Source organism: Cygnus olor, chromosome 7 (genome assembly GCF_009769625.2).
Source record: "Cygnus olor isolate bCygOlo1 chromosome 7, bCygOlo1.pri.v2, whole genome shotgun sequence".
In the NCBI taxonomy this organism is placed as follows: Eukaryota; Metazoa; Chordata; class Aves; order Anseriformes; family Anatidae; genus Cygnus; species Cygnus olor.
In genome coordinates, this window is record NC_049175.1 from 18,435,202 (window position 1) to 18,456,419 (window position 21,218).

Consider the following 21,218-nt stretch of genomic DNA (forward strand, 5'->3'; position numbering starts at 1 on the left):
GGAGCTATGTGCTAGAGAGTTATCCAGTACAGCCAGACTGGTGGCCTAAAATAGCTCAGAAATAAAGGTCAATAGATAGTTAATTGTGTATATTGACATTCCCATCTAATGCAATTCAGTGAGGTCACAGTGTGGTCCTCTGCACTGGTATTTGGATAACCACAATAATTCTGAAGGCAGCAATCCCTGGAAGGCAACAGCTCTCTATACTGTTGCCATCAAGAAGATATATACATACATCTTACGTATCTTATATAAATATTTATATCTTACATGTATAAGATACATAATATATGTGTGTATATACATATATATATATACACATATATATATAAATACATATGCATGTGTGTGTGTGCAGCCATAGCTGGTTGTTCTCATTCTCACCCTATTCCACAAACTGTGATTTCTTGGTGAAATAACTTGGTCTTTTCTGATTACCTGCTTGTGACCCCAAGCAGCACACCAAAAACAAGAAACACACCCCACCCTGCCTCAGAAAAATTGTCATCTTTGAAGTGAGCCACAGTGAACATGTCAAGGGCTTGGGTACATTCCCAAACAACCTGCTTACCTGAGATGCCACTTCTGGGTATAGTTGCTGTCATCTCACTCTGAGCTGCGCTTTTGTACTAGTAGTTATACCTCATTTTAAAGAGCAGGGTCTGACACAATTTAACAACATAATTACATTATTTATTGATGATAGAAAGTTAAAAAACAACTTCAGTCCATTTTTCTCCACTGAGGGGAAATCTGAAGGAAGCAAAGAAAGGGTTTCCCCCATACCTGCAAACCTTATCATTTCTTGCTGCTACATGAATAGGAATAACATTGTGCCCCTAGTATTTGTGCTACAAAATCATCTAGAAGGCTTAGCTAAGGACCTGGCAATTAACATACTAAGCACTACACACATTTTAAAATGGATCATACCTCTCCTGCGGTGTACGGATGATGTTAAGGCAGACAAAGAGTTAGAGAAAAGCAGCACAATCTTAAATCTTTTGCTCACGAGGAACTGCAGCACAAGAAGCTTCAGAAAAATATAAATGTAACAATAGAGCAAGCAGCCCAACACTCCGCAACCCAAATCTCAACCTGGCGTTTTGATTATAGGTTTGCCTTTATTTTACACTGCGATTAACCCATTTCTAAACTACTCTCTTTTGCCGAGTTAAAAAAAAAAAAAGGGAATAAAAAGCTTAAAAAGGTAGCTTGCACCTGCTGTCAAAAAGACTGATGCTACAAGATGTGTCAAGTGCCACCAGACCATTGCAGCTGTTTCTGTCTGCCTCTTCCCTGTAAAAAACCAGGAGCACAGCAATAGTTATCTCCACTGATACAACTCCCATGACCACCAGGTCCTCTGGGGGCTTAAGGAGACACAGATAATCAGGGTAGGCGCTGGCTAAGGGGAGACATGACCACTGCATTGGAGTTGTCAGTGCCCCAGGTACAACAGAGACCTAGCCCCACCATATTACTCCCCACCACACACAGCCTCTGCACTGTGATGCTTTTTCAGCCCGGACATCACAGTGCTGCAGTGAGCCACCAGGACTGTTGTTTGAATCAGATTCATCTCTGCTGGCATTAACACGTCACAGTGATCAATGTGGTAGAAACACACAAGAAAGACAGAATCAGAGGGATGGTCATCATGCGCTGTATTTTAGAAGAACTCATTACCGAAGAGCTGTTTTATCTCTCTTGCACAGATCCCATTTAAACATGTATTAAAAAGGCAAGGCTGCTGCTAGACATGGACATGACAGACATTTATCTCGCATTGTACATATCCAGAGGCAGTGAAAGCCCCAGGCTCTGCTGCCTCCTTAACTTTGACCATGGAAACCAGAAAAAACCACCCCATCTCTGTTCCCTGGCAGGATCTAGGTACAGTCAGTACACAGTGATGGGGACCTTGTGAAAAGAGGCCCCAAGTGCCACTGGAACACACTTCATAGCTAACACTTCATAGCTAACCTGGCTATTCTGCAGGTACTTGAAGGACATCTATGAAAAGACGCAGGGACAAGACTGTTGTTCTTCAGGAAGGGGACGCCAGTTTGTACATTACACAACTGTACCATATGCCAAGAAAGACTGTAGCTACCTATGATCTAGACTCTGCAATACAGCCATTGCTCAAACACCCAGCTCTCACCTCTGCATTAACCTGTCAGCTACGTTTCTTTTGTTTTTTTTTTTTCCTGTGTTAACAGGGAAACAGCAGGAGCAACCAGTCTAACCTTTCCTCCACCACACCCTCCCAACCCTCCATGTTTGTGGGCCACTTCTGTACCATTCTCTGCTTGTTCCTTTGCCCCAGCCCCATCTCAACCAAAGCAGCAAAATTCAGCTTTGCCTGAGAAGTCCTGAGTGTGGGCTGAGGGCAGGCAGGAAGGTCTCAATTAAACCCAAAGGATGCATCTATTGTTACATCAGAGTCACTGCAGAAATAATTGCTTTGCTGGAGCCATTCGCCTTCACAAGGATGCAATACATTTGTGTTTGTACATTTTCAGCAAGTGTTGCATTCCCTGTACACACTGGCTGAGGGCTCCTGCAGAAGTGCACTGCAGCTGTAGTCTCCGACATGTATTTGTGGAACAGATGTGGCAGCTTTGCTGCACATGTGATAAAGGAGGCCTCCAGCTGAACCAGCACACCCATGCAGCAGTGCAACAGGGCAGAGACAACTAGTTGTGCAACCAACTTGGCACTTGAGGTGGCCAGAACAGGCCACCTACATGCAGGCTGGGCATTGTGGAGGGTGGGCAGCCCTAGATGGCATGTTGTTTTTGAAAGCTTTTTCTAAATACCAGCATGTCAGGATCAAACATCAGTAACTTCTGGTCTACACAAGCTAAAATTACATCTAGAAACTAGGAGTAAAGGTGCAGTCAGCTTCTCCTCACATTTCCCCAAGAACTCTAAAGGTGAATTCTGGCAGGAACTTTTCCTAGAGATATCAGAGCTGTAGGAAACACAAAGCAGGCTATTTATCCTTTCAAAATCTCCCCAGGCATAATTCACCCTGCCTATAGCACAGGATTAAAGTTGACTGAAAACAGTAACAACTACACAGATTCTGCAGAGAGAAAAAAAAAATAGCCCATCAATTATAAAATCTTCCTCAAAATACCTTGAATAGACTGGGGAAAGAAATCTCCTGCAGGTTTCTCCTTCACAGGGTTCCCTCCACACCTATATGAAGTAAGAACCCGGATTCAGGACGGGCATCACAGCAGAGGGAGACTGTTACATCCCTACCAACACTACTGCACTGTGCCCCAGCAGAAGCTTACTTCTCTTCTGAGTGGGGAAAAGAGCATACATACCTTTACCTTCACATCAGGCATTTTTTCCTCTCTTATCCTATCTCTAGTAGCTCAGAAGAATCAGGATTTCTTTTGTTTAAGCAACTTCTTTTTTCCCTATTCCTCCTTCCCCCCAAATTGACATACCTGAACAAAACACCTCTGGAGCAGCAGACCTTTCAGCTAGCCCTGGTCATCTGATAGACTACAGGACGGCTAAGCCCAGTTACTGAAAAACCTGGACTGCTTTTCTACGGGCAAACGCTCACTGAATCCATCTACGCTGCAGGCAACGGTGGACGTGTGTATTCATATGCTTTCCTAAATCTGTTCCAAGCTGATGAACAGCCTAAATGGATTTTAAATTTCATAGCAAGCTTAGGCTACCACTTTGCATCTGCACTGGCTGCCATTCAGCCCAAGAATAATTTAATACTTTACAGCATGCTTCTGCTCAAAAGATAAAGCTGTGCAGGCCTTCAGAAAAGACAAAATCATTTACATTTTTTAAGGAGTGTACTTTTGATTCCTTTGCTGTGATCCCAGTATTAGTATTTTCAAAGTTTACCTCTCAGAGGGCTATGAAAATAAGACTACAAAGTGCTTCCCCACTATGCTAAAATCAGCCCTCCACAGCAATCAGGTGACAGGAACAGTACGCAGATGACCTAAAGACATTTCCCTATATCACGTCATCAGTTTCGGGGTCTATCAGACACTTTAAAGGTAAATAATATCACTAATATCAGGATAACTGTTTGCAGACCAGCTTTGTTATTGACCCCAGTTGTGCTCGTTAGCACAGTTTCTTTATTTAAGAGCACAGGATGTGAATTACCAACGCTGTGCAAATCCTTTTTTTAGCTACTCTGTGACTAGCTGTCTTTTACAGTCAATTTTATCTATATTTAGAGGATGAAGCTTCTATTACACTTAATTATTTCTGTGTGGCTTGTGTGATGAAGGTACTTCCTAATGAATGGTGGCTTCTCGACAAAAATGCTGGCTTAGGGTACGCAGCTGAGATTTGAACCTGGCCTGTGTAGTTGCGTGCCAACCAGCAATGTTTCAATCAGTCACTGCTCCTGAACAGGGCAAGTTTGGAATTGCGCCTTGCCTGAGTCCCATGACTGAACCAATTCAACCTCCCTCTAACACTTTTTTTTTTTTTTTAATTTCAAAACAAACATAGAAGAGATTCCACAAATTCAAACATTTCTTGTGGAGCAGATTTAAAAAGAATGTTTGAAATATACACACCAGAAAAGCAAAGAAGGGCCTGGAGGAACGCCACATCCCCCAGCGTGCAACAGACTGCATAAAACCTAATAGCACCATATGAAGATCCTCCTACATCTTATCCCCTACTTCTTTTTCTGCTTCTTCTGGCCTCCATCCCCAGCCAAACGTTCAGGTTCTTCTTTTCTCTTGGCCTGGACACATGTACCAGCGTCTCTTCAGCCTCTCTTTGCATCTGCCCCTTGGAGGACTGCCCTTTGCCCCTTCCTCCCAAGGGAGGGCTCCACCTGGCCCCAACACTAGAGGTCTATCTTCGGAGAGGTCCTGCTACCTTCACCAGCTGATCTTATTTTCAGTGGCACCATCTGTCTGCCTCCCTCCTTGATCACTTTTAGCCCAAGGTCACTGACTCCCTTCCTTGGTCACACTGAGTAACACAGCATCCTCTCTTGGCTAGAGGCTGAGTTCTGACTCAATCCTTTCCACTCAGGTTGTACCGTGCAACTGAGAACAGTGGAAAGACACACAGTAATAATCACAGCAGGTTCATAATGACATAGCAGCACCAGAAAGGGCTTTGAATCAAGTGCCAGCACCAAGCATTTGTAGCAGCTGTGCTATACTGTATGCTAGATTTGGATGGAAGAAATAACAGCTGAAACAGTCATTTGCAGAAAGTGTGATCATTATTTCTGTACACACATAAATACACACACCCCAACATATCTGGTAAAGCAGCATATAATTGATGAAACTCAACTTTAGTTAAATAGCTCTTCTTAAAATAGTGCAGTGTCAGCAAGCTCAGAGGATTCTAGAAAGGGCTATATAGGCAGCCAAGCATTGCCTGACGTTTTCCTCTACATGTATTCAACCTGCATTACTAGCGAGGTTGTTACACTATTCTAAACAAAAATAAAAGGCGCTTTCATATTAAACCTTGGAACTAATGAAAAATGTTTCATGCACTCAAGATTCCCCATAGCATCCCGCTACTATAATCCTTCCTGGTTTGCCCCACAAATTGCTTGTGACAGCCATCCCAGTGGTGAGCTGCAAAATAAATTACTGCAGCTTAGCACTGAATTGTCTGGATGCACAAGGCAGCATTCAGATGAAAGAGGCAAATCAGGTGACTGATTTCAGCAGCGGGACTTCCAACTCTTGCCCTTGCTAGGAGCTACCTCCAGAGTGAAGTGGTTGTGGATCAGACACAGGCAACAGAGGGTCAGTAAGAATGTTTGTACCTCTGGGAAACTCATGTTTGGAAACAAAAATTCTCACAAGTTGAACTGGCAAAGCTGACTTTAGATCCCCTTGAGAACTTTAGCTTTTGCAACACGCAGCAATCACTTTGAACGTTTTAGTGTTCCAAGAAGAATGCAAACATTGGTGTCTCATTCGCCAGGGAGAGCTTTGCCAGAGTGCAAGGTCCTTCCCATCGCACTACCACACCATCAGCTCTTGATGAATTAAGAACGAACTGTGCAGCCAGCTTTGCGTATGCTGCTTCTGCTGGGACTAGCCACCTCTGTGAGAACAACTTAATGGGAATGAAACTGCTGCTGCCAAAAGGCCTCTTGTGCTGAATTTCACACACACCAAGAAAAGTATAGTGATACTTGATAAAAACTGCCATTTCTGATGAAAAATGCCTGGAAAAAAAAAACCAACAGTAAGGATCCCTAAGAAGAGAACAGCAAGGGCAAGGAGGAATAGCAACAGTGCCGTTTCAGAAAAGTACAAATCACAAGTTATACTCACCTGATATTTACTTCAAAATCCTGTGAATACACATTTTCTGAAGCTGAATGCAAAACACAGTCCTACATCACTCCACAATAACAACACCTTCGGCTTGGTCAATGTTATGCACTTGGCCAGTTGCCCTGCTTGTTATTTAAGACATCCAGTAATCCTGCCTTTCTATTCCAAAGTGAAAATTGTCTGTGCCCATATAAACCATAAATTAAGTACAGCCACTGTTTCCTTTGCTGCAGATAGGCAAGAATAGCTTCATATATCCCAAAGTACCCAAAATGGCATAAAGTGACTTGAGTCTGTCATTAGAAGTCACTACTACCAGCAACAACAATGGTGAAACAGAGGGGTTAAGGTTTATGCACCCTGTGAAAAATACTGGTCAGCCAGGACAATGTTGCTTGCATGAAGGCTTTAAACAATTGTATTCACGCAAGCAAAAAGGTAAACTGAAAGCAAATTAGATTTCAGCTAATTAAAAATCCTCTTATTTGTAAAGCAGAAGTGGGAATAGGGTGTGTTATTGCCATAGGTTGTCTTGGACAGAAGATTTTTTTTTTCCTGATGAAAACACAAAACAACTGTGCTTTTGAGGCCTCCATTTGTTATATTGAAGTTTGACTACAAGGGGTAGCGCATCACGTTTCCCTCACAAGACCAAGGTTGTAATAGCAAACAATTTAAAATACTTACATAGCCATGACCTGATAGCAATGCACATCATGACACTAGCAATATAATTCAATGTTGAAGTGACAATAAAATAATTCTTAAGAATGTATCCAATACATATTATGGGGTATATGGCTATATGCATCTTACACTGGACAGCTTATGGCAAAATAGAGAACATACTCGAGTGATGGTTTTGGAGCATTTTTTCCCCAAGATAAAGTCTCAGGCATGTGTCATCTATCTTGCTCCTGCTGAGCTAAGCAGGCTGACAGTGTGAAAGAGAAAACCTACTGTAGCTTCCATTTCATTTGACCTGTAAAGACAATCTGCACAACACCAGAGAATTCTAATGTTTCAAGAGAGTGACTGTCAACTACAGATAGTCATGAGCAACATTTTCTACTGGTCACACTCTAAAATATACCACCCCAATTTTGAAATGAAAGAAAACCCAGTATCCCCAAATTTATCAAAGACAGTTATATCGAGGAACGTACCTTAGAGATGTTACTGGAACGGCTCACAGAATGGCCCAAAGCTTTCTCATTCTGAAAGAGGAAGAAGATGATCATTACAGGAACAAATTACAGTTATGAGGATATTTTAAAACTGGTATTAGAAACCAAGTATCTTGGAGAAAGTCTTACAGCTGTGACTTTTAAGGATGTTGCTTCTATTGACATCAGCCTGATTTGCTGCATTTACTAAGCTGTTTTGTTTGCTTAACAAGCTCCTATGCTGCTGAAAATCAAATAGGCAAGACAAATACAAACTGAGAAACACTAGAACAATGACCTCTTCTATCTGTACTGCAGAGCCCCTTCCCCAGATGCCACCTGATTTGGAAAGGATATTTTTCAGCCCTGCCTCATCGAGATCTAAAGGCAAACATCCAACCACTAAAACTGAAAGCTCTTGCTTAAAGAAAACATTCCAGTGATGTAAACAGAAGTATCCCAGTGGTGCCTGGAAACAATTCTGAATAACCACATGCATGTCATTTCAGGAGACGAAGCAGAATTACTGAGGAACTTCTTATCTACCACAGAACTCAGAATTAAACTGGAAACGTTATACAAGATGGAAATCAAAAGCCGCAATTCTTAAAACTGAAGTCGGTGACGAATGTATCTGTTACTTTTCAGCATGTAAGCCCTGACGGATATGGATGACAAACATCTCCTACCAAAATAAACTGCAGGTTTCACCAAGATATTTCATCCTTTACGGCTTCCTGCTTTCTGACCATCAATTTACCATCAGTGTAAATGGATGTGATTGTTCCACAGGTACGAACCTAGAAACTGATCTGCAAAGGCTTGTTGCTTGATTTTCTGAATAAAATCCAACAACAAAGGCATTCTCCTAAAAATATTACAAACAGAGCCAGTCATAACATTTCATTACTGATCTGTATCAACGCTTCTCTAATTCTGGGAAGCTGGGAGGCAAAGCTGTTTAAGACTTAAACCTCCCAAAACAGGGCATATTTACTACTTTCTCCTATGGGCTCTGTGCTGGCTAAGAGCTTCTAGAAGTGCACCCTTCCATCTGGTATTTCAGGAACCTAAAAGAGATGCTTTGACAGCACCCTCTTCCAGTTCTCTCTGGCACCAACTGATCAGACAGAGACTGAGAACAGAAGTCCTGCATACATAACAAATGGGGGCATTAAAAAAAAAAAAAGCAGCCAACCACACTTGCTTCTAGGTCAGCTCAGATATAATGCACTTGGTTTCAGATCTTATGCCTGTAATTTGTCACAATTCAAGTGACCTTCAGTGACTAAAGCCTGCATCAAGCCCACCTGGGTGGCTGGGCACCCAGATGCTACCCCCACGCTTTGGGATCTTTGCACTCCCAGACATTTCTCCTAACAGCGCACTCCCTGAGCAGCTTGAGAGCTCTGCGCTGAGAAACAAGAAAGCAAAGCAAAAATTTCAGCATATGCTTACAAAAGCAGGAAGGCTCCATCTTACAACACTGGTTGCCTCTCCACACGGTCATGGGCACTGCCTTGGTTGACAGATATAAATTGCACTTCCTCCTTTAAAAATTTGAGGAAGCAGACAAGGTGTTCTGAAATCCTCTATCTGTAGGAGTTTGAGTACCTAAATGGCAGTGAAATGGTCTTTCAGAAGAACAGAGAAGTGACAAATTATGACTGATAGCCAAATCAAAAATCAGCAAGGACCAATGTAAGGTCTGGAGTAGCTGTGGCCTAAATTACCATCAACCTGAATGCCAGATCTGCATCCTGCAAGGCTGAGCTTGATTTGAGAGATGACTATGAGCTTATATTATGTGGATATCAGTATCCCTGGAACAGAAACAAACAGCTAAAGACCCCCAAAGAATACAGACATGATGCTTCTGTGATGACTAACGCTGGACTGGGCTCCTGCCAGAAGAAGCATGGCTAGGAACTGACTCCAACTGTAAGGGAAGGACCCAGCTAATTTCATCAAAGACATTGTAACTATAGCAACAGAAAAAAAGTTCATTGAAGCTACAGAATGCAGGAGAAAGAAAGGGGGCAGGGACATCTTCTCAAGCTATGACGATGAGAGAGCAACGCAAGTTGGCAAGCACGGAGATTTGTCACTGCCTGCGTGTGAGGTGCGGAGGGAAGCAGGCCATGCTTGGCCTTGCAGGGATGTGTGGGAGGTAAACAAAGCTCAGCTATGTGGGACAAGACGAAATGGTAATGAAGAGTGAGACCTGCGGCCAAGAAGTCTCTGCCTGAAGCAACGCACAGAGCCCTACGCAGATGACAGTCTCAAATCCAGCCCTAGACATCAAAGACTTGCAGGTGAAATTCCTGGAGACAAAATCAAACAGAGCCGAGCTCTTCGCATTAACTCAACACTCCCCAAATACTGCTGTCTAGCTGAAGAAAATGCCTGCAAGGGAGCACGGCTGAGCTTACACAGGCACCTGTGTTGAAAAGGATGTGCTAAAACTCAATAACTCTGAAGAGGCTGGAGGACAAGAGCTGTATTTGCACAACACAGTGAGTGATGCAGAGCAAACATACTCTTAGCCGTGCCACAGAAACTAGTCTTTCTGCTCTGCTCCCAGGACTGTGATTTTATCTGATGGATGCCAGCAGCGTGAGAGAGAGATGCTCCTATCATCTTTATTGATCTACTGTTGGAAATGTACCTATCAGAGGTTCCAGTCAGTACATGATTGTGAACAGCTGGTATTGTTATTGCATGCGTAATCATTTCTAAACAAAAAGTGGGCTTATAAAATATTCCTCTATAAAGAGAGTACACATACACATATTTAAGTATCTGTGATATTTCTAAAGGACTCAGCTACATAAATGCTTTTTTATGGTTCTGTTCCTTTACCACATAAAACTGGTATGTCCATAAAGTCAACAGGAAATTCACTGAATCTTAGCCCAGATTGGCCAAATTCTGTCCTCTTAAAGGCTGCTTGTACTGACAAACAGGAGGAGCACCAACTCAGGCATATGCTCAAGGAGTGACAACTGACACGACAGCCACTACCACATCCAACACGGATTTGCAAATACCCACCCGCAATTTTTTCCATTAGGTTGGCCTATCAATGACCAAGCAACTCCCTCACCTGGTTAAAATTGCTTCAGCCTTCGGTCACCAATTAACCCTGCTTTCTCCCACCTTCTAATCAGAGACATTTTTTTGAAACAGCTGCTCCAGCTCTCCCAGTTTACATGCACACAGACTTTAAAATGTGGTGAGCTGAAAACAGATAAATATCTGAGTTTCATTGTGTAACAGCAATTTCCAGTTTACTATGACCACTCAAATAGCATCTCCACTGAATGCACTGTTTTTTTTCCAACTTCTGCAAAGAACCAAAAAGATTATTTTTTAATAAAAAAACAGCAACAGAAACACCTCTAAGTAATATATTTCATGAGGTCTAGCTATACCATTTAATTCTCTTTTACAAATAAAATAATAAAAATCTATCCTTAAGGAAAAAAAATGCTGTGGAAGACATTACATAGACACAGCACTTGATGGTGTTTTTCAGGCTGCAATACATTAAGGATACAGTATACGCTTTCCAGTCATTAAGCTAGAAAAGAGCTGAAAAGCCATGGAAGGAGCTTTTGGAATAGATGGATTTTAATGGCAGGCACAATGCAAACAAACAAAAGCTCACTTTTCACACTATAACCATCACCAGTACATTCATCCTGGGATCTTTTAGATTATTCACAAATTAACATTGACTTAGGAATGGAAAAGGCAAAGCCTCCATGACATTACTCCTCTCACTATCCAACAAATAAAGGTGCTCAGAGGCTATTTCTAGTATGTTCTCATTGCACAGTAAGACACATTCTAGTCCAGTAATTACAGCTCCAAACAGGCTCTCCTTCCCTCTTGCAGAAACACTAGTCTTTGCACTTGAATGGAAAGGTCAGGACCAATGCAACATCTGCCAGCATGGACCACACAATTATCACCACTTAAAGCAAGTGTGGTTCTCCTTTAGCAGATCAGTCTTTCTGCATGGGATAATGGGAAACCTGCCTTTCAAAATTCATCCTACTCAAATAGAATTACCTGGCAGGCACTTAAAAAAATCATCATCCAGATAGTGCAGCAAGGACTTAACTTCTTACAAGTCACTCACTGCCCACTGCTGCGCTGAGGTCCCCATCACAGCCAGGCTTTAGGGAAACAAAGAAGAAGGCAGAAGGGGAGGACAAGACTTAAAAACAGGAAAACTGCTACCAGTTCCTACTGTGGCACATGATTTTCTAAATTCTGGATAGAGTTGCTTGCCATTGCTTGAATTCCCCTCCCAACTTTCCTTTCTTTCTCTCTTCCTTGAATCTGCTCCCTACTGTGGCGGCAGAGCTGTCTCCTTCCTCCCGCAGCTGCTTCAGCTCACATCTGTCCCCCTGTAGGACTCTTCACCTTGCCTTCTCCACCTGGATGGCTCCTTTTCCCTTCTGCCACCACTCCTCAGTTACTCTCGCATAAATGGCTCGCCTCTCTTCAGAGATCTCAAAGCTGCCACTCCCCTCCTATCCACCTGTCTCCCATACTTGTCACTTCAAGTTATTTTACCCTTGCTTCCCAACTATAATGCACCCATTTTCCAATAAGAGCAACAGCTATGTAACTCACACAGCCATGTGAACCCCAAAGCACTCGTTCCTATTGCCTGAGCCAGGAGGGTTGTCCACTCCTTCACAGCAGTTAAGCACCCAGAGGTGCTCTTGTGCACTCACAACACCCACGTTACACCATCCTTTCTCCAAACTCAGCTGTAGACTCAATGCAGCCTTAGCAAGTGGGTACCCTGAAGAAAAATGCTTTGGATGTCCCTTGCCAGGATAGAAGGAGAAAATGCTGAAATGGTTTGGATTTTGTGTTCCAAAACTACTCAGGACTGGGCTGCTGAATGACCCTTCCACAGTCAAGCTGCAAGTCAGCCAGGAGTGAAACTCAGTTCTTCTGTCAAGCCCCGTGACAAGAACATGAATGCTCAGCTGTCCTGGAAGCACGCAGCTATACACACCCAAGTATTGTTTCAGGTTTCATAACTGTGACCAGATTTCTAAGCAACCTCTTCCAGTGTTTATGCAATCTTGCACTGCAATCCTATACCTGGGATATAGGAAGTACAAAGAACATGTGCTTTTAGTTCATGCAGGGGGGTGTTATTGTTGTCGACTGTATCAGCACATGCACTTAATTGTCCGAAGTGCCTATGATGAGAGGAAAGAAATGGGAGACGGCTTTACGAATTACTTTCTTCGTTTGTCAGAGCTGATGGATTGTTAAATGACAAAAGATCTGTCAGCACTAGATCTTGTGACTGACAGAATCTAACATTTAATTATTTCTGCAGGAAATGGTATTTTGCATCATATCAAATGAATGTGGCTTTTATTTCTTTGGCAGTCACCAGGCCAACATGGAAAAGCAATAAACTTAATAACAGTTTATATAAAGCCAGTGCTTGACAAACTTCTTAGGCCTTGCTCCTTTCAATTTTTTTTTATCTATAAAATACAATCAGATATCATCAAGGTTCATCAATGATTTTGCATGCAGCTATTAAAATAATGGCACCTGAGCCTTGCATCTCTGCTCCTGTGTAGTATTTACCTCTGGACATTACCTCTGCTGAGCTGAGGCTGTCTGGCCTGGAAGCACAAATTTTCATTTCTGCACGAGACCATCAGCCTGGTACGTTTCACTAACATCGCATCCATTTGCGCATTCATATGCCATGTGCCCCATTTGTAACAAAAAGTAAACTGCAAAGTGTTTGGCATCCAAGATGTTTATGGATGTTCTTATCTTGCTGTTGCCAGACAACCTGTCTAAAATGGATGCATGTCTATGGGATACAAAGCATAAAAATGAATCCTTCCCTCAGGGAACAAGTTATATGAACTACAAAAGACCTGACCCAAAAATATATACCTTTCGTGGTAATGGAAACAATACGCATTAAACTTACCTGTGTGAAAATGCCATTTCAAACAATTTCATGTATTTAACAGCAGAAAGAGGGATACAAACACAAGAAGCCAGCAATTACAAACAGATTAAAAGGGATAACATACTGTCTTTTGTAGAGTAAATGCACTTAATGCAACTACTGGAATTCTCATGGTACACTAAACATGTCAATATGCCAAAGCAATCGACAATTTTAAACATTCACAAATTAAAAAACCCTCTAGGCAACTGATAATTTGTAATTTCTTAAGCTGCCAACAGACATAGGAAGACTGCAGCCCACATCAACTCTCAGAAGAGCTGGACTTTCTTAGTGTCTATTTAACTTTGCACGTTCAGTTGTTTACGTGTGTGATACCATACGTTCCCCATGCTCAGTTGCACAGTTTGCTAATCCTGTGGAACCTCCCAAATATGACATTGAGAAAGCATTTACGATATTTTTGGTAACATTTAACATGATATGGCCAAAAACATGCAACAAAAAGCTCTTGAAAGAGAACTTGTAGGTATCAGCCCTATTTAGTAATACCTACTCATTACATACCAGCTTGGTTTTGCCTGAAATTTCATCTTCCCATTTTTATCAGTGCAGTTTGCAAAATATTCTGAACCACAGCATTTCAAACTCAGCGTTAAACAACCACACAAATTTAGCTAAATGAGGAACTAGGCCCTACAGAGCCCACTAAAGTTATTTAGCCAAACACTGGTACAGTGAGATCCTTGTAAAAATCTGACCTGTGATGTTTTGGAGAGTTTTAAGCAAATTGTTTTTAACAGTAGTTTGTAAGGTGAAAGAGTACACGTATATCTAAGAGAAAACAAACAAACAAACACATTTAACCATCCTTATATAAATAAATCACAACTAGTTAAGGAAAACGACTCTCTGGAAGGAAAGATGTCTAGACTAAGCTGAGAGAAAAGGTATGCTCATCATTGAAATGGTAGCACATTCAAACTGCAGAACAATAACCTCAAAACAAAATTGTGCTAATAAAAGTTGTATCGAGCGACCAGTTCGGAGCTCCTAGCTAATCACGCCAGAAATTGAGGTGCAACTGATTATTTACCCCCAATCATTTTAAGAACATACACATGCACCTGTGAATGCACACACACATTATGGTTTTCATGTTAAAACTTAATAATAACTAAAAAGACCTACACCAAGCACACACACACAGCCAACTATCCTCTCCCTCCTGAAAGCACAGCCCCTGTATACAAGGAACAAAGCAAAGAACTCTTTAGGTGCAGCAGACTACTTCAGCCAGTAACCCAAGAGCACTTCATACCCATCACATTGTCAGGCAATCACAGTTGGTCTCGCTTGGGACTAGCCTGATGCTTTGGGATGCAGGCAAGCAGTACATGCCCAGAGAAAGCTACACAGCAGCCTCTCCCTAAACCCAGAAGATATAACATGCTGTAAATTTACTTACTCCTTCTGTAGCCTAAAAATCTGTACTCATTTACTTCAGAACAACAGTTAGGGTGCTGCACTTGAAAGATCAACATATTTAGCAACATTAAGGGAATTCAGAGTGCTGAGTTCCCAGGAGTCACAAATAAACAAGCTTCAGAAACTGGTAAACGTGGGTTGCGCTGAGAAATACTTCATTGTTCATCTGCAAGCAGATATTCTGGCATTTTGTCATGCAAAGGATGCTCAGGACCTGTTATTCATAGGAGAAAATCCGGCCGATTCTGGTTACCTTCCAATCATACAGCAGGGATAGGCAAAGTACATCACCACACATCCAAGATATCAAGGGGAAAAATAACAAAAACGAAGGGAAAGAAAAGGACAGAAGCAGAATTTTGATGTGTTCTGTTTTTCTTTCCTATATATAACACTCATTAAACTGGTCCCTGATATAGGAGCAGGACAAGAATTCAGCATCTATCTGCAGATCAGTTAACATCACCTAGATCCGTGCCTACCTAACAGCCGATGCTATCCAGTTTCCTGGTATTGATCACTGGGATATGCATACGTCATGTTCCCACTTTTTCTCCTACGTCTGTCTCAATAGCTTATGCCCGCAAATGAAAATTGATTACAGAAGTCTTTTGGGAGGAAGACGAGCACTCAGGAGATTTGGATTCTCTAAATTCTTGATACTTTGCCTCCGAGTTATGCTTATCATTTCTGAGTAGGAAAACAGGATGAAAAAAATCCTACAGAAGACTTATGTTTGCTTAGGAAGGTCAACTTTTTATTTAAAGGTGTTACTGAAGAAAAAAGAGATGGTATTGCCATACAGAATAAAATGACATTCTTCCATGAAGGCATGGAAAGCAAAATGATCAGCCCCATTCTGTCAGGGACATCTTTTTTTCGTTCTGTATTCAGCAGTAGTGCTTCTTGAAAAAGGAGACCTTACCAGATCATTCCTCTCTTCAAAATGTAGCAGCAGTCAACACAGCCAACAAAATGCCAGCACAGAGAAAGAATGAGTGGAAATGAATATTAAAACCAGTATAAAAAACAAGGCAAGCCAACTTGTGTATGGTCACTAGAGATTAAATCATGGCTTTATGGAAGTTGATGGAAATTCCACCAATAATGCGATCAGGTCTGGAGATCAGCCTCTGTTGATATGAGCAGATATCAACAGAGATACATTATGGCAGAAACGCAGAATTCATAGCAACAAACAATTGGGGTGAACAACAATATAGACAAGCCTTTATATGAGGACAACTGAAGCAATATATTATTGAAAGCGAAAATAAATAAATAAGATGAAGAAAATACATGCCGCTAAGTAACTAGACATCACAGCTGTGTCCCACACCTTCAGAAGAACACGAGAAAGCAGGTGATGCAAGCCAGTTATTGCAGACTAAGACACATACACTTGTTGTGGCTTATCAAGCACTATTTCCTGGAAGACGCAACAAACCAACTCTCCATGTAGATGTAGTGGTCCCACTGAAGCCAGCAAGAAATCCCGCTGGTTTCAGGGAGACTTGGACTGAGCCATGACCAACATCCTGATCCGAAACAAAGTATTTCAGAAACTGCAACTGGCCTCAGGCACACCCTAGCACATAGGGACCTAGAGTACTTTATAAATACTGACTTGCCTTACAGCATGAGAAACAAAGAAAGAAACTGCAGCGGGAGCTAGCTAGAAAAACATGTGTTTACCTTGCACATGGAAATCTACATTTGCTTGACGTTCAGCTGGTAGAAACAGGAACCCCACACAGGAACGTACGCCTGTGCACTGCTAACACTGAGTAGTGCTGCAGCCAACGGAGCTAAATAAAGCAGGGACAAGCCCAGTGACCCAGCACAGCAGAGCAGATAACCTAAAGGCCAGCAAACAGGAAGCAAAGGAATGAAGTTTTATGAGCAGGTGGTGTGAACAGGCAGCATGGTGCTCAGAGCATCTCTAAGTACCACTCCTGTGCAGGGCTGTCGTAACTGAGAAAGGGACGCTCCGTGTAGGCGTCCTCGTTTCCCATCACTGTCATCCTAAAATCATCGTGTCAGATTACAGCGGAAGACTGTCTGAGGCAATCAGACGAGAGATGAACAAAACTTGCCGGCTGCAGAGGAAGCCCTCCAAAAGAGCACTGCTCTTCACCCAGTTGGGAAACTTCAGAGCCGTCACAGACTAATGAGGAGGGCTGAGGTTTTTGTGTGCCTGCTGAATGAGCTGAATGCCAGCAGCTGCGTAAGAACTAAATTTATCACCGCAGTCCCAGGAACGCCTGCATTTTCTGCTAAAATAAAATCTCAGGGCCATTAGCCTATTGAAATAGAAGCTTTTCCACTTAACTGAAGACATTTACTCATTCTTATTCCTCAGCTCTCATGCTCCAGTTCCAGTAAAATCCTGCTTGGTTTCAAAATTTATTTTATGGAAACACATGTGCATCAGCTCAAAAATCCTGATGTTATGTGAGCAGTATTAAACAATTCACTTCACTGGGCTCCTCTGCCTCTCGCATTTATTCACATGAAACAGAAAATGAGCTGCAGCTGTCAGAGTGCTGCCTGACCTATCGGGGACCGTACTGCATTCTTGCACACACGCTGACAGAGCGTTTTCTAAAGTTTATTTCCTAAGGGGAAAGGGTTATAAATAAGTCTCATATTCATAGTAAATCTCCTGTCCTTCATTCCCGAGAGCTTTGAGCTAGGGCAGTTTTTGTCACAGGAAATTGCAGCAAAGTTTTCAGAAAAAGCGTATTAGCTTATATGATTTGCTTTTGTCAAGCTGCCTTTAAATTTACCCCCACCAAAGCTAGGTTTTAAAAACTAGTTTCAATCTCTCTTTGTTCACTGCTGTACACATTCGTTATCTGTGGAAATCATATTGTACATCTATGAAATCTGCAGTTGCTGTAGAAGATAATAGATTTTATTAAAATACATTTTGTAGTTTTTAGAAGTAACTTCTTTGTAAGGGTACAAAGGACTGCTAAATGGCTAAAGGCATTTCTGTATGCCTTCTGAAAATACATGAAGTCCAACTGCTAAGGATGTAAAGTTTTCTGTTAGGCTCTACACTTGTAATTGAGCTAATGAGAAACTGAAACAATAAAAGAAGGGGCTCACCATGGGCTCTAGAATCCAACAGAGAGGATTCACACTTGGGGTAGGATCCTCAGATTGTAAGCTTTTATGCCCCAGGGATCACATTGACAGTGTTTGCTCATTCCATTACAACAAAGTTTTGATTGAAAACTTTTATATATATATATATATATAAAAAACATCTCTTTTTGATTCCTCTTACTTTTAAAGATACAAAAGATAAAATCCCAGAATGAGAATACTATCCTTCCAGTTTGCAATGAAGTATTTTCCAGGAGGTCGAAGAATAAGTAACTGCTGATTTGGAAATTTATGTTCCTTAAAGGCCAAAACACAGACAAACAATATTGCCTATCTAGACATCAACAAGATGTCAAAATTCTTCCCGAGATTTTAGTTTTAAATGGGTCTTTCAGCAGACACACAGTGAAAAAGAGAAATTAGATCATGTACAGTCATTCTTTAAAAGATGAAATAGACGATTTGGCCAGATTACCACCTCAGGGAGAGGCGAAAGAGCAGGGGGAAGTATTAGATGCTGCTGAGCTGCATCTTGCAGTGCAGGCAGTAAGACTGATGAAACAGCAGCATGGGGATGTGGATGCAACCTGCAAGAACAACTGGACTTTGTTCCAAAATACAAAGACCTAAAAGCATGAAGACTCAAGAACATCCTGATCCAAATTCAGGCTTCCATACTGGAGATTCCCAGTTCTGTGTTTCCAAACACAGACAGTTAGAAAAGGTGAACAAGACTGATCTAAATTTACATGGAAAGACTAAGGGTTAGATATTGTTTATGCTGGGTCCTTTGCATTTTAACCCTCTACTTCTCTATCACAATCCTATATATAAGCATTTGTTTTGAAGAAATTGTTTTCTCACAGGCATCCAGGAGGAAATTCATTAATTAAATTAAATTATTTGTTAGGTCAGGCAAGGCCTGAGACTAGCGAGCAGGGATTCCAGGAACAAAACAAGCAGCACAAACAACTGAAACCTACTCTGAGACAAAGGCAGGAAGGATGGGCACCTTGAAAGGGAACCCACTGAAAAACATATCAGAGGAAGGTCACAAGGTACAGCTTAGCCTTGTAGTTATGACATCTATCTGCAAAACTTAACCGATTAATTTTTAATAAGCCTCAAATTAGGGAGATGGGGATATATAAATACAAGGTCTGGAAAAAGCCTGTGGCTCCTTTGAAATGCTCCCTGTAGGCTCTAAATAAGCCTCCCGTGTGAGCTCTCATTCAGCACATGGAAGGGAAGAAAACAGCTGGACAAAACTCAAAGCTCCTAAAAGCAGCGAAACAGGCAGTGTTGTCCTTCAGCTAAGAACGAAGTAGTAGAGCAGAACGGTAAATTACAAAAGCAAGAGTTCAAAGGGACAAATGGCTTTTCCTTTAAGAACAGGATCAGGAAAAAACAAACAACTTAATACTTTTCTTGTGGGGTTTGTCAATAACAGCTGCTGCTAGCACCATGGAGGACAAAATGGATGATACCAAGAAGAGGATGTAAAATTGGAAGAACCTCTCATAATACAAGTATGCATTGAAGTAACACACCCAAATCCTCAACAAAAATCAGGCTGGACCACCGGGCTGAAACTTCAGCACAGAATGAATGTGCTTCTTGTTTACAGAATCACAGAATCATCTAGGTTGGAAGAGACCTCCAAGATCACCTAGTCCAACCTCTGACCTAACACTAACAACTCCTCCACTAAACTGTATGTTTAACACCTTTCTTACGAAATACTATTGTCCAAAGTGAAATACTGCAGTTGGTTAGTGCTGAACAGCAGTAGGGAGCAGCTCAAAATAAGAACTGAACAACTTGATAAACTGTAAGAGGGAAATTGAAGCCAGTTTGCAATTTACAGCCCCTTGCACTCTACACAACTATCTTGAAGAAGGCAAATGTGATGGTCACTTGGCAGATGAGAAACCTGAGACACAGGGAAATTTTGCTGCCCTCTGAAATTTGCCCTTCCTTGTCCTATACCCCCACACAATGATTCTTAGTATCACAGGCAGCAGCTGTATCCTGTCATAGGTGTGGGGCTCAACACTGCATGTATTTTGCATAGTACTTTTGCACGGGGTGAGTTTTACATATACTGAAACTGTGCCAAAGCAAGAAGACTGTCACTGAGACCTCTCTTTCATTTTTCTCAGTAGCAGAACACAAGTCTCCAACCTGGAACTCGTCAGGGCATTGATTTTCACATGGAGTATCAGACTTCGGGATTTACCCAAAGAGCTGCCACCTGGTAAAGAACAACTACACTTTACTAAGCTCTTCCTTGAAGTCAGAAGAATGGTCTCAATCATCCCACCAGTCTTCCTCCATGAAACTTTACACTGCTTGTCCCATTCACTTGTAAATGTGATCCCAAATTCTCCTTGCACTTCCCTTGCCGAACAATGGCCTTCGGATCTCTAAGCATGGTAGCTCTTGAGAATGCAGGTGGTGGTACTCCATGCCCTCATTCCCATGCATAGAAGCAAGCAAACTGAGGTTAATACAGATAGATAAAAAACTAACATTCAAAAGATGCCTTCTTTTTGTTAAAGGTGTAAAACTATCATGGCACCACAACACAAGGTATCTACAGGCTTTTCCAAAAAAAGATGGAATTTGGGATCTTGGGATTCAAGACAGTACGTTGGACAACAGCTCTATTGGAAATCCTCATCTAGGTGTACTGTTTTTTTGTTTTTTTTCAGCCTTTGGCAAACAGAAGCCTTGCTGCCCACACTCCCACGCACGCATATATAACCAGTGTAACTGTGGAACTGAAGTAAGAGGATTACATTCCAGGGGGGACATGTTTTGGTGAGAGCCTAGAGGCTTAAGGGGATTAAAAGATAGGAGCTGCTTCTGAGAGTGACAGCAAAGCCCACACAAACACTGCCTGAAAGTAAGCATTGCTTTGTATTCTTCAGCAGCAATGAGATATACCAAGCAGAAAAGCAAATGAACCTGTGACCACATCAGTTGCATCTTCAGCCACCTCCACTGGCCCCAGCACCATCTTAGCTCATATCACACTTGAATTTTCTCTGTTTCTTTGTGCCTTTTATTACCCTTATTTCTGCTTAGCTGCAGCTCCAACCACATGAACCAGACATTTTCTCCTATCTCTGTATTACCTAC

At 41.8% G+C, this 21,218-nt stretch overlaps 1 protein-coding gene across 8 annotated transcripts in view; it reads right to left on the reverse strand.

Moving 5' to 3' along the window:
- Nucleotides 1-21,218, reverse strand: part of MARCHF8 (membrane associated ring-CH-type finger 8) — a 95,333-nt gene that overhangs the window by 17,873 nt on the left and 56,242 nt on the right. For 7 of the 8 annotated variants that reach the window (XM_040563212.1, XM_040563218.1, XM_040563219.1 and 4 more), the window contains one exon: nucleotides 7,499-7,549. In XM_040563212.1, coding sequence (XP_040419146.1) covers nucleotides 7,499-7,549 — 51 coding nt within the window. Of the gene's footprint in view, nucleotides 1-7,498; nucleotides 7,550-16,655; nucleotides 17,056-21,218 lie in introns of those variants that run through there. The other variant, XM_040563217.1, reaches the window with a different exon arrangement.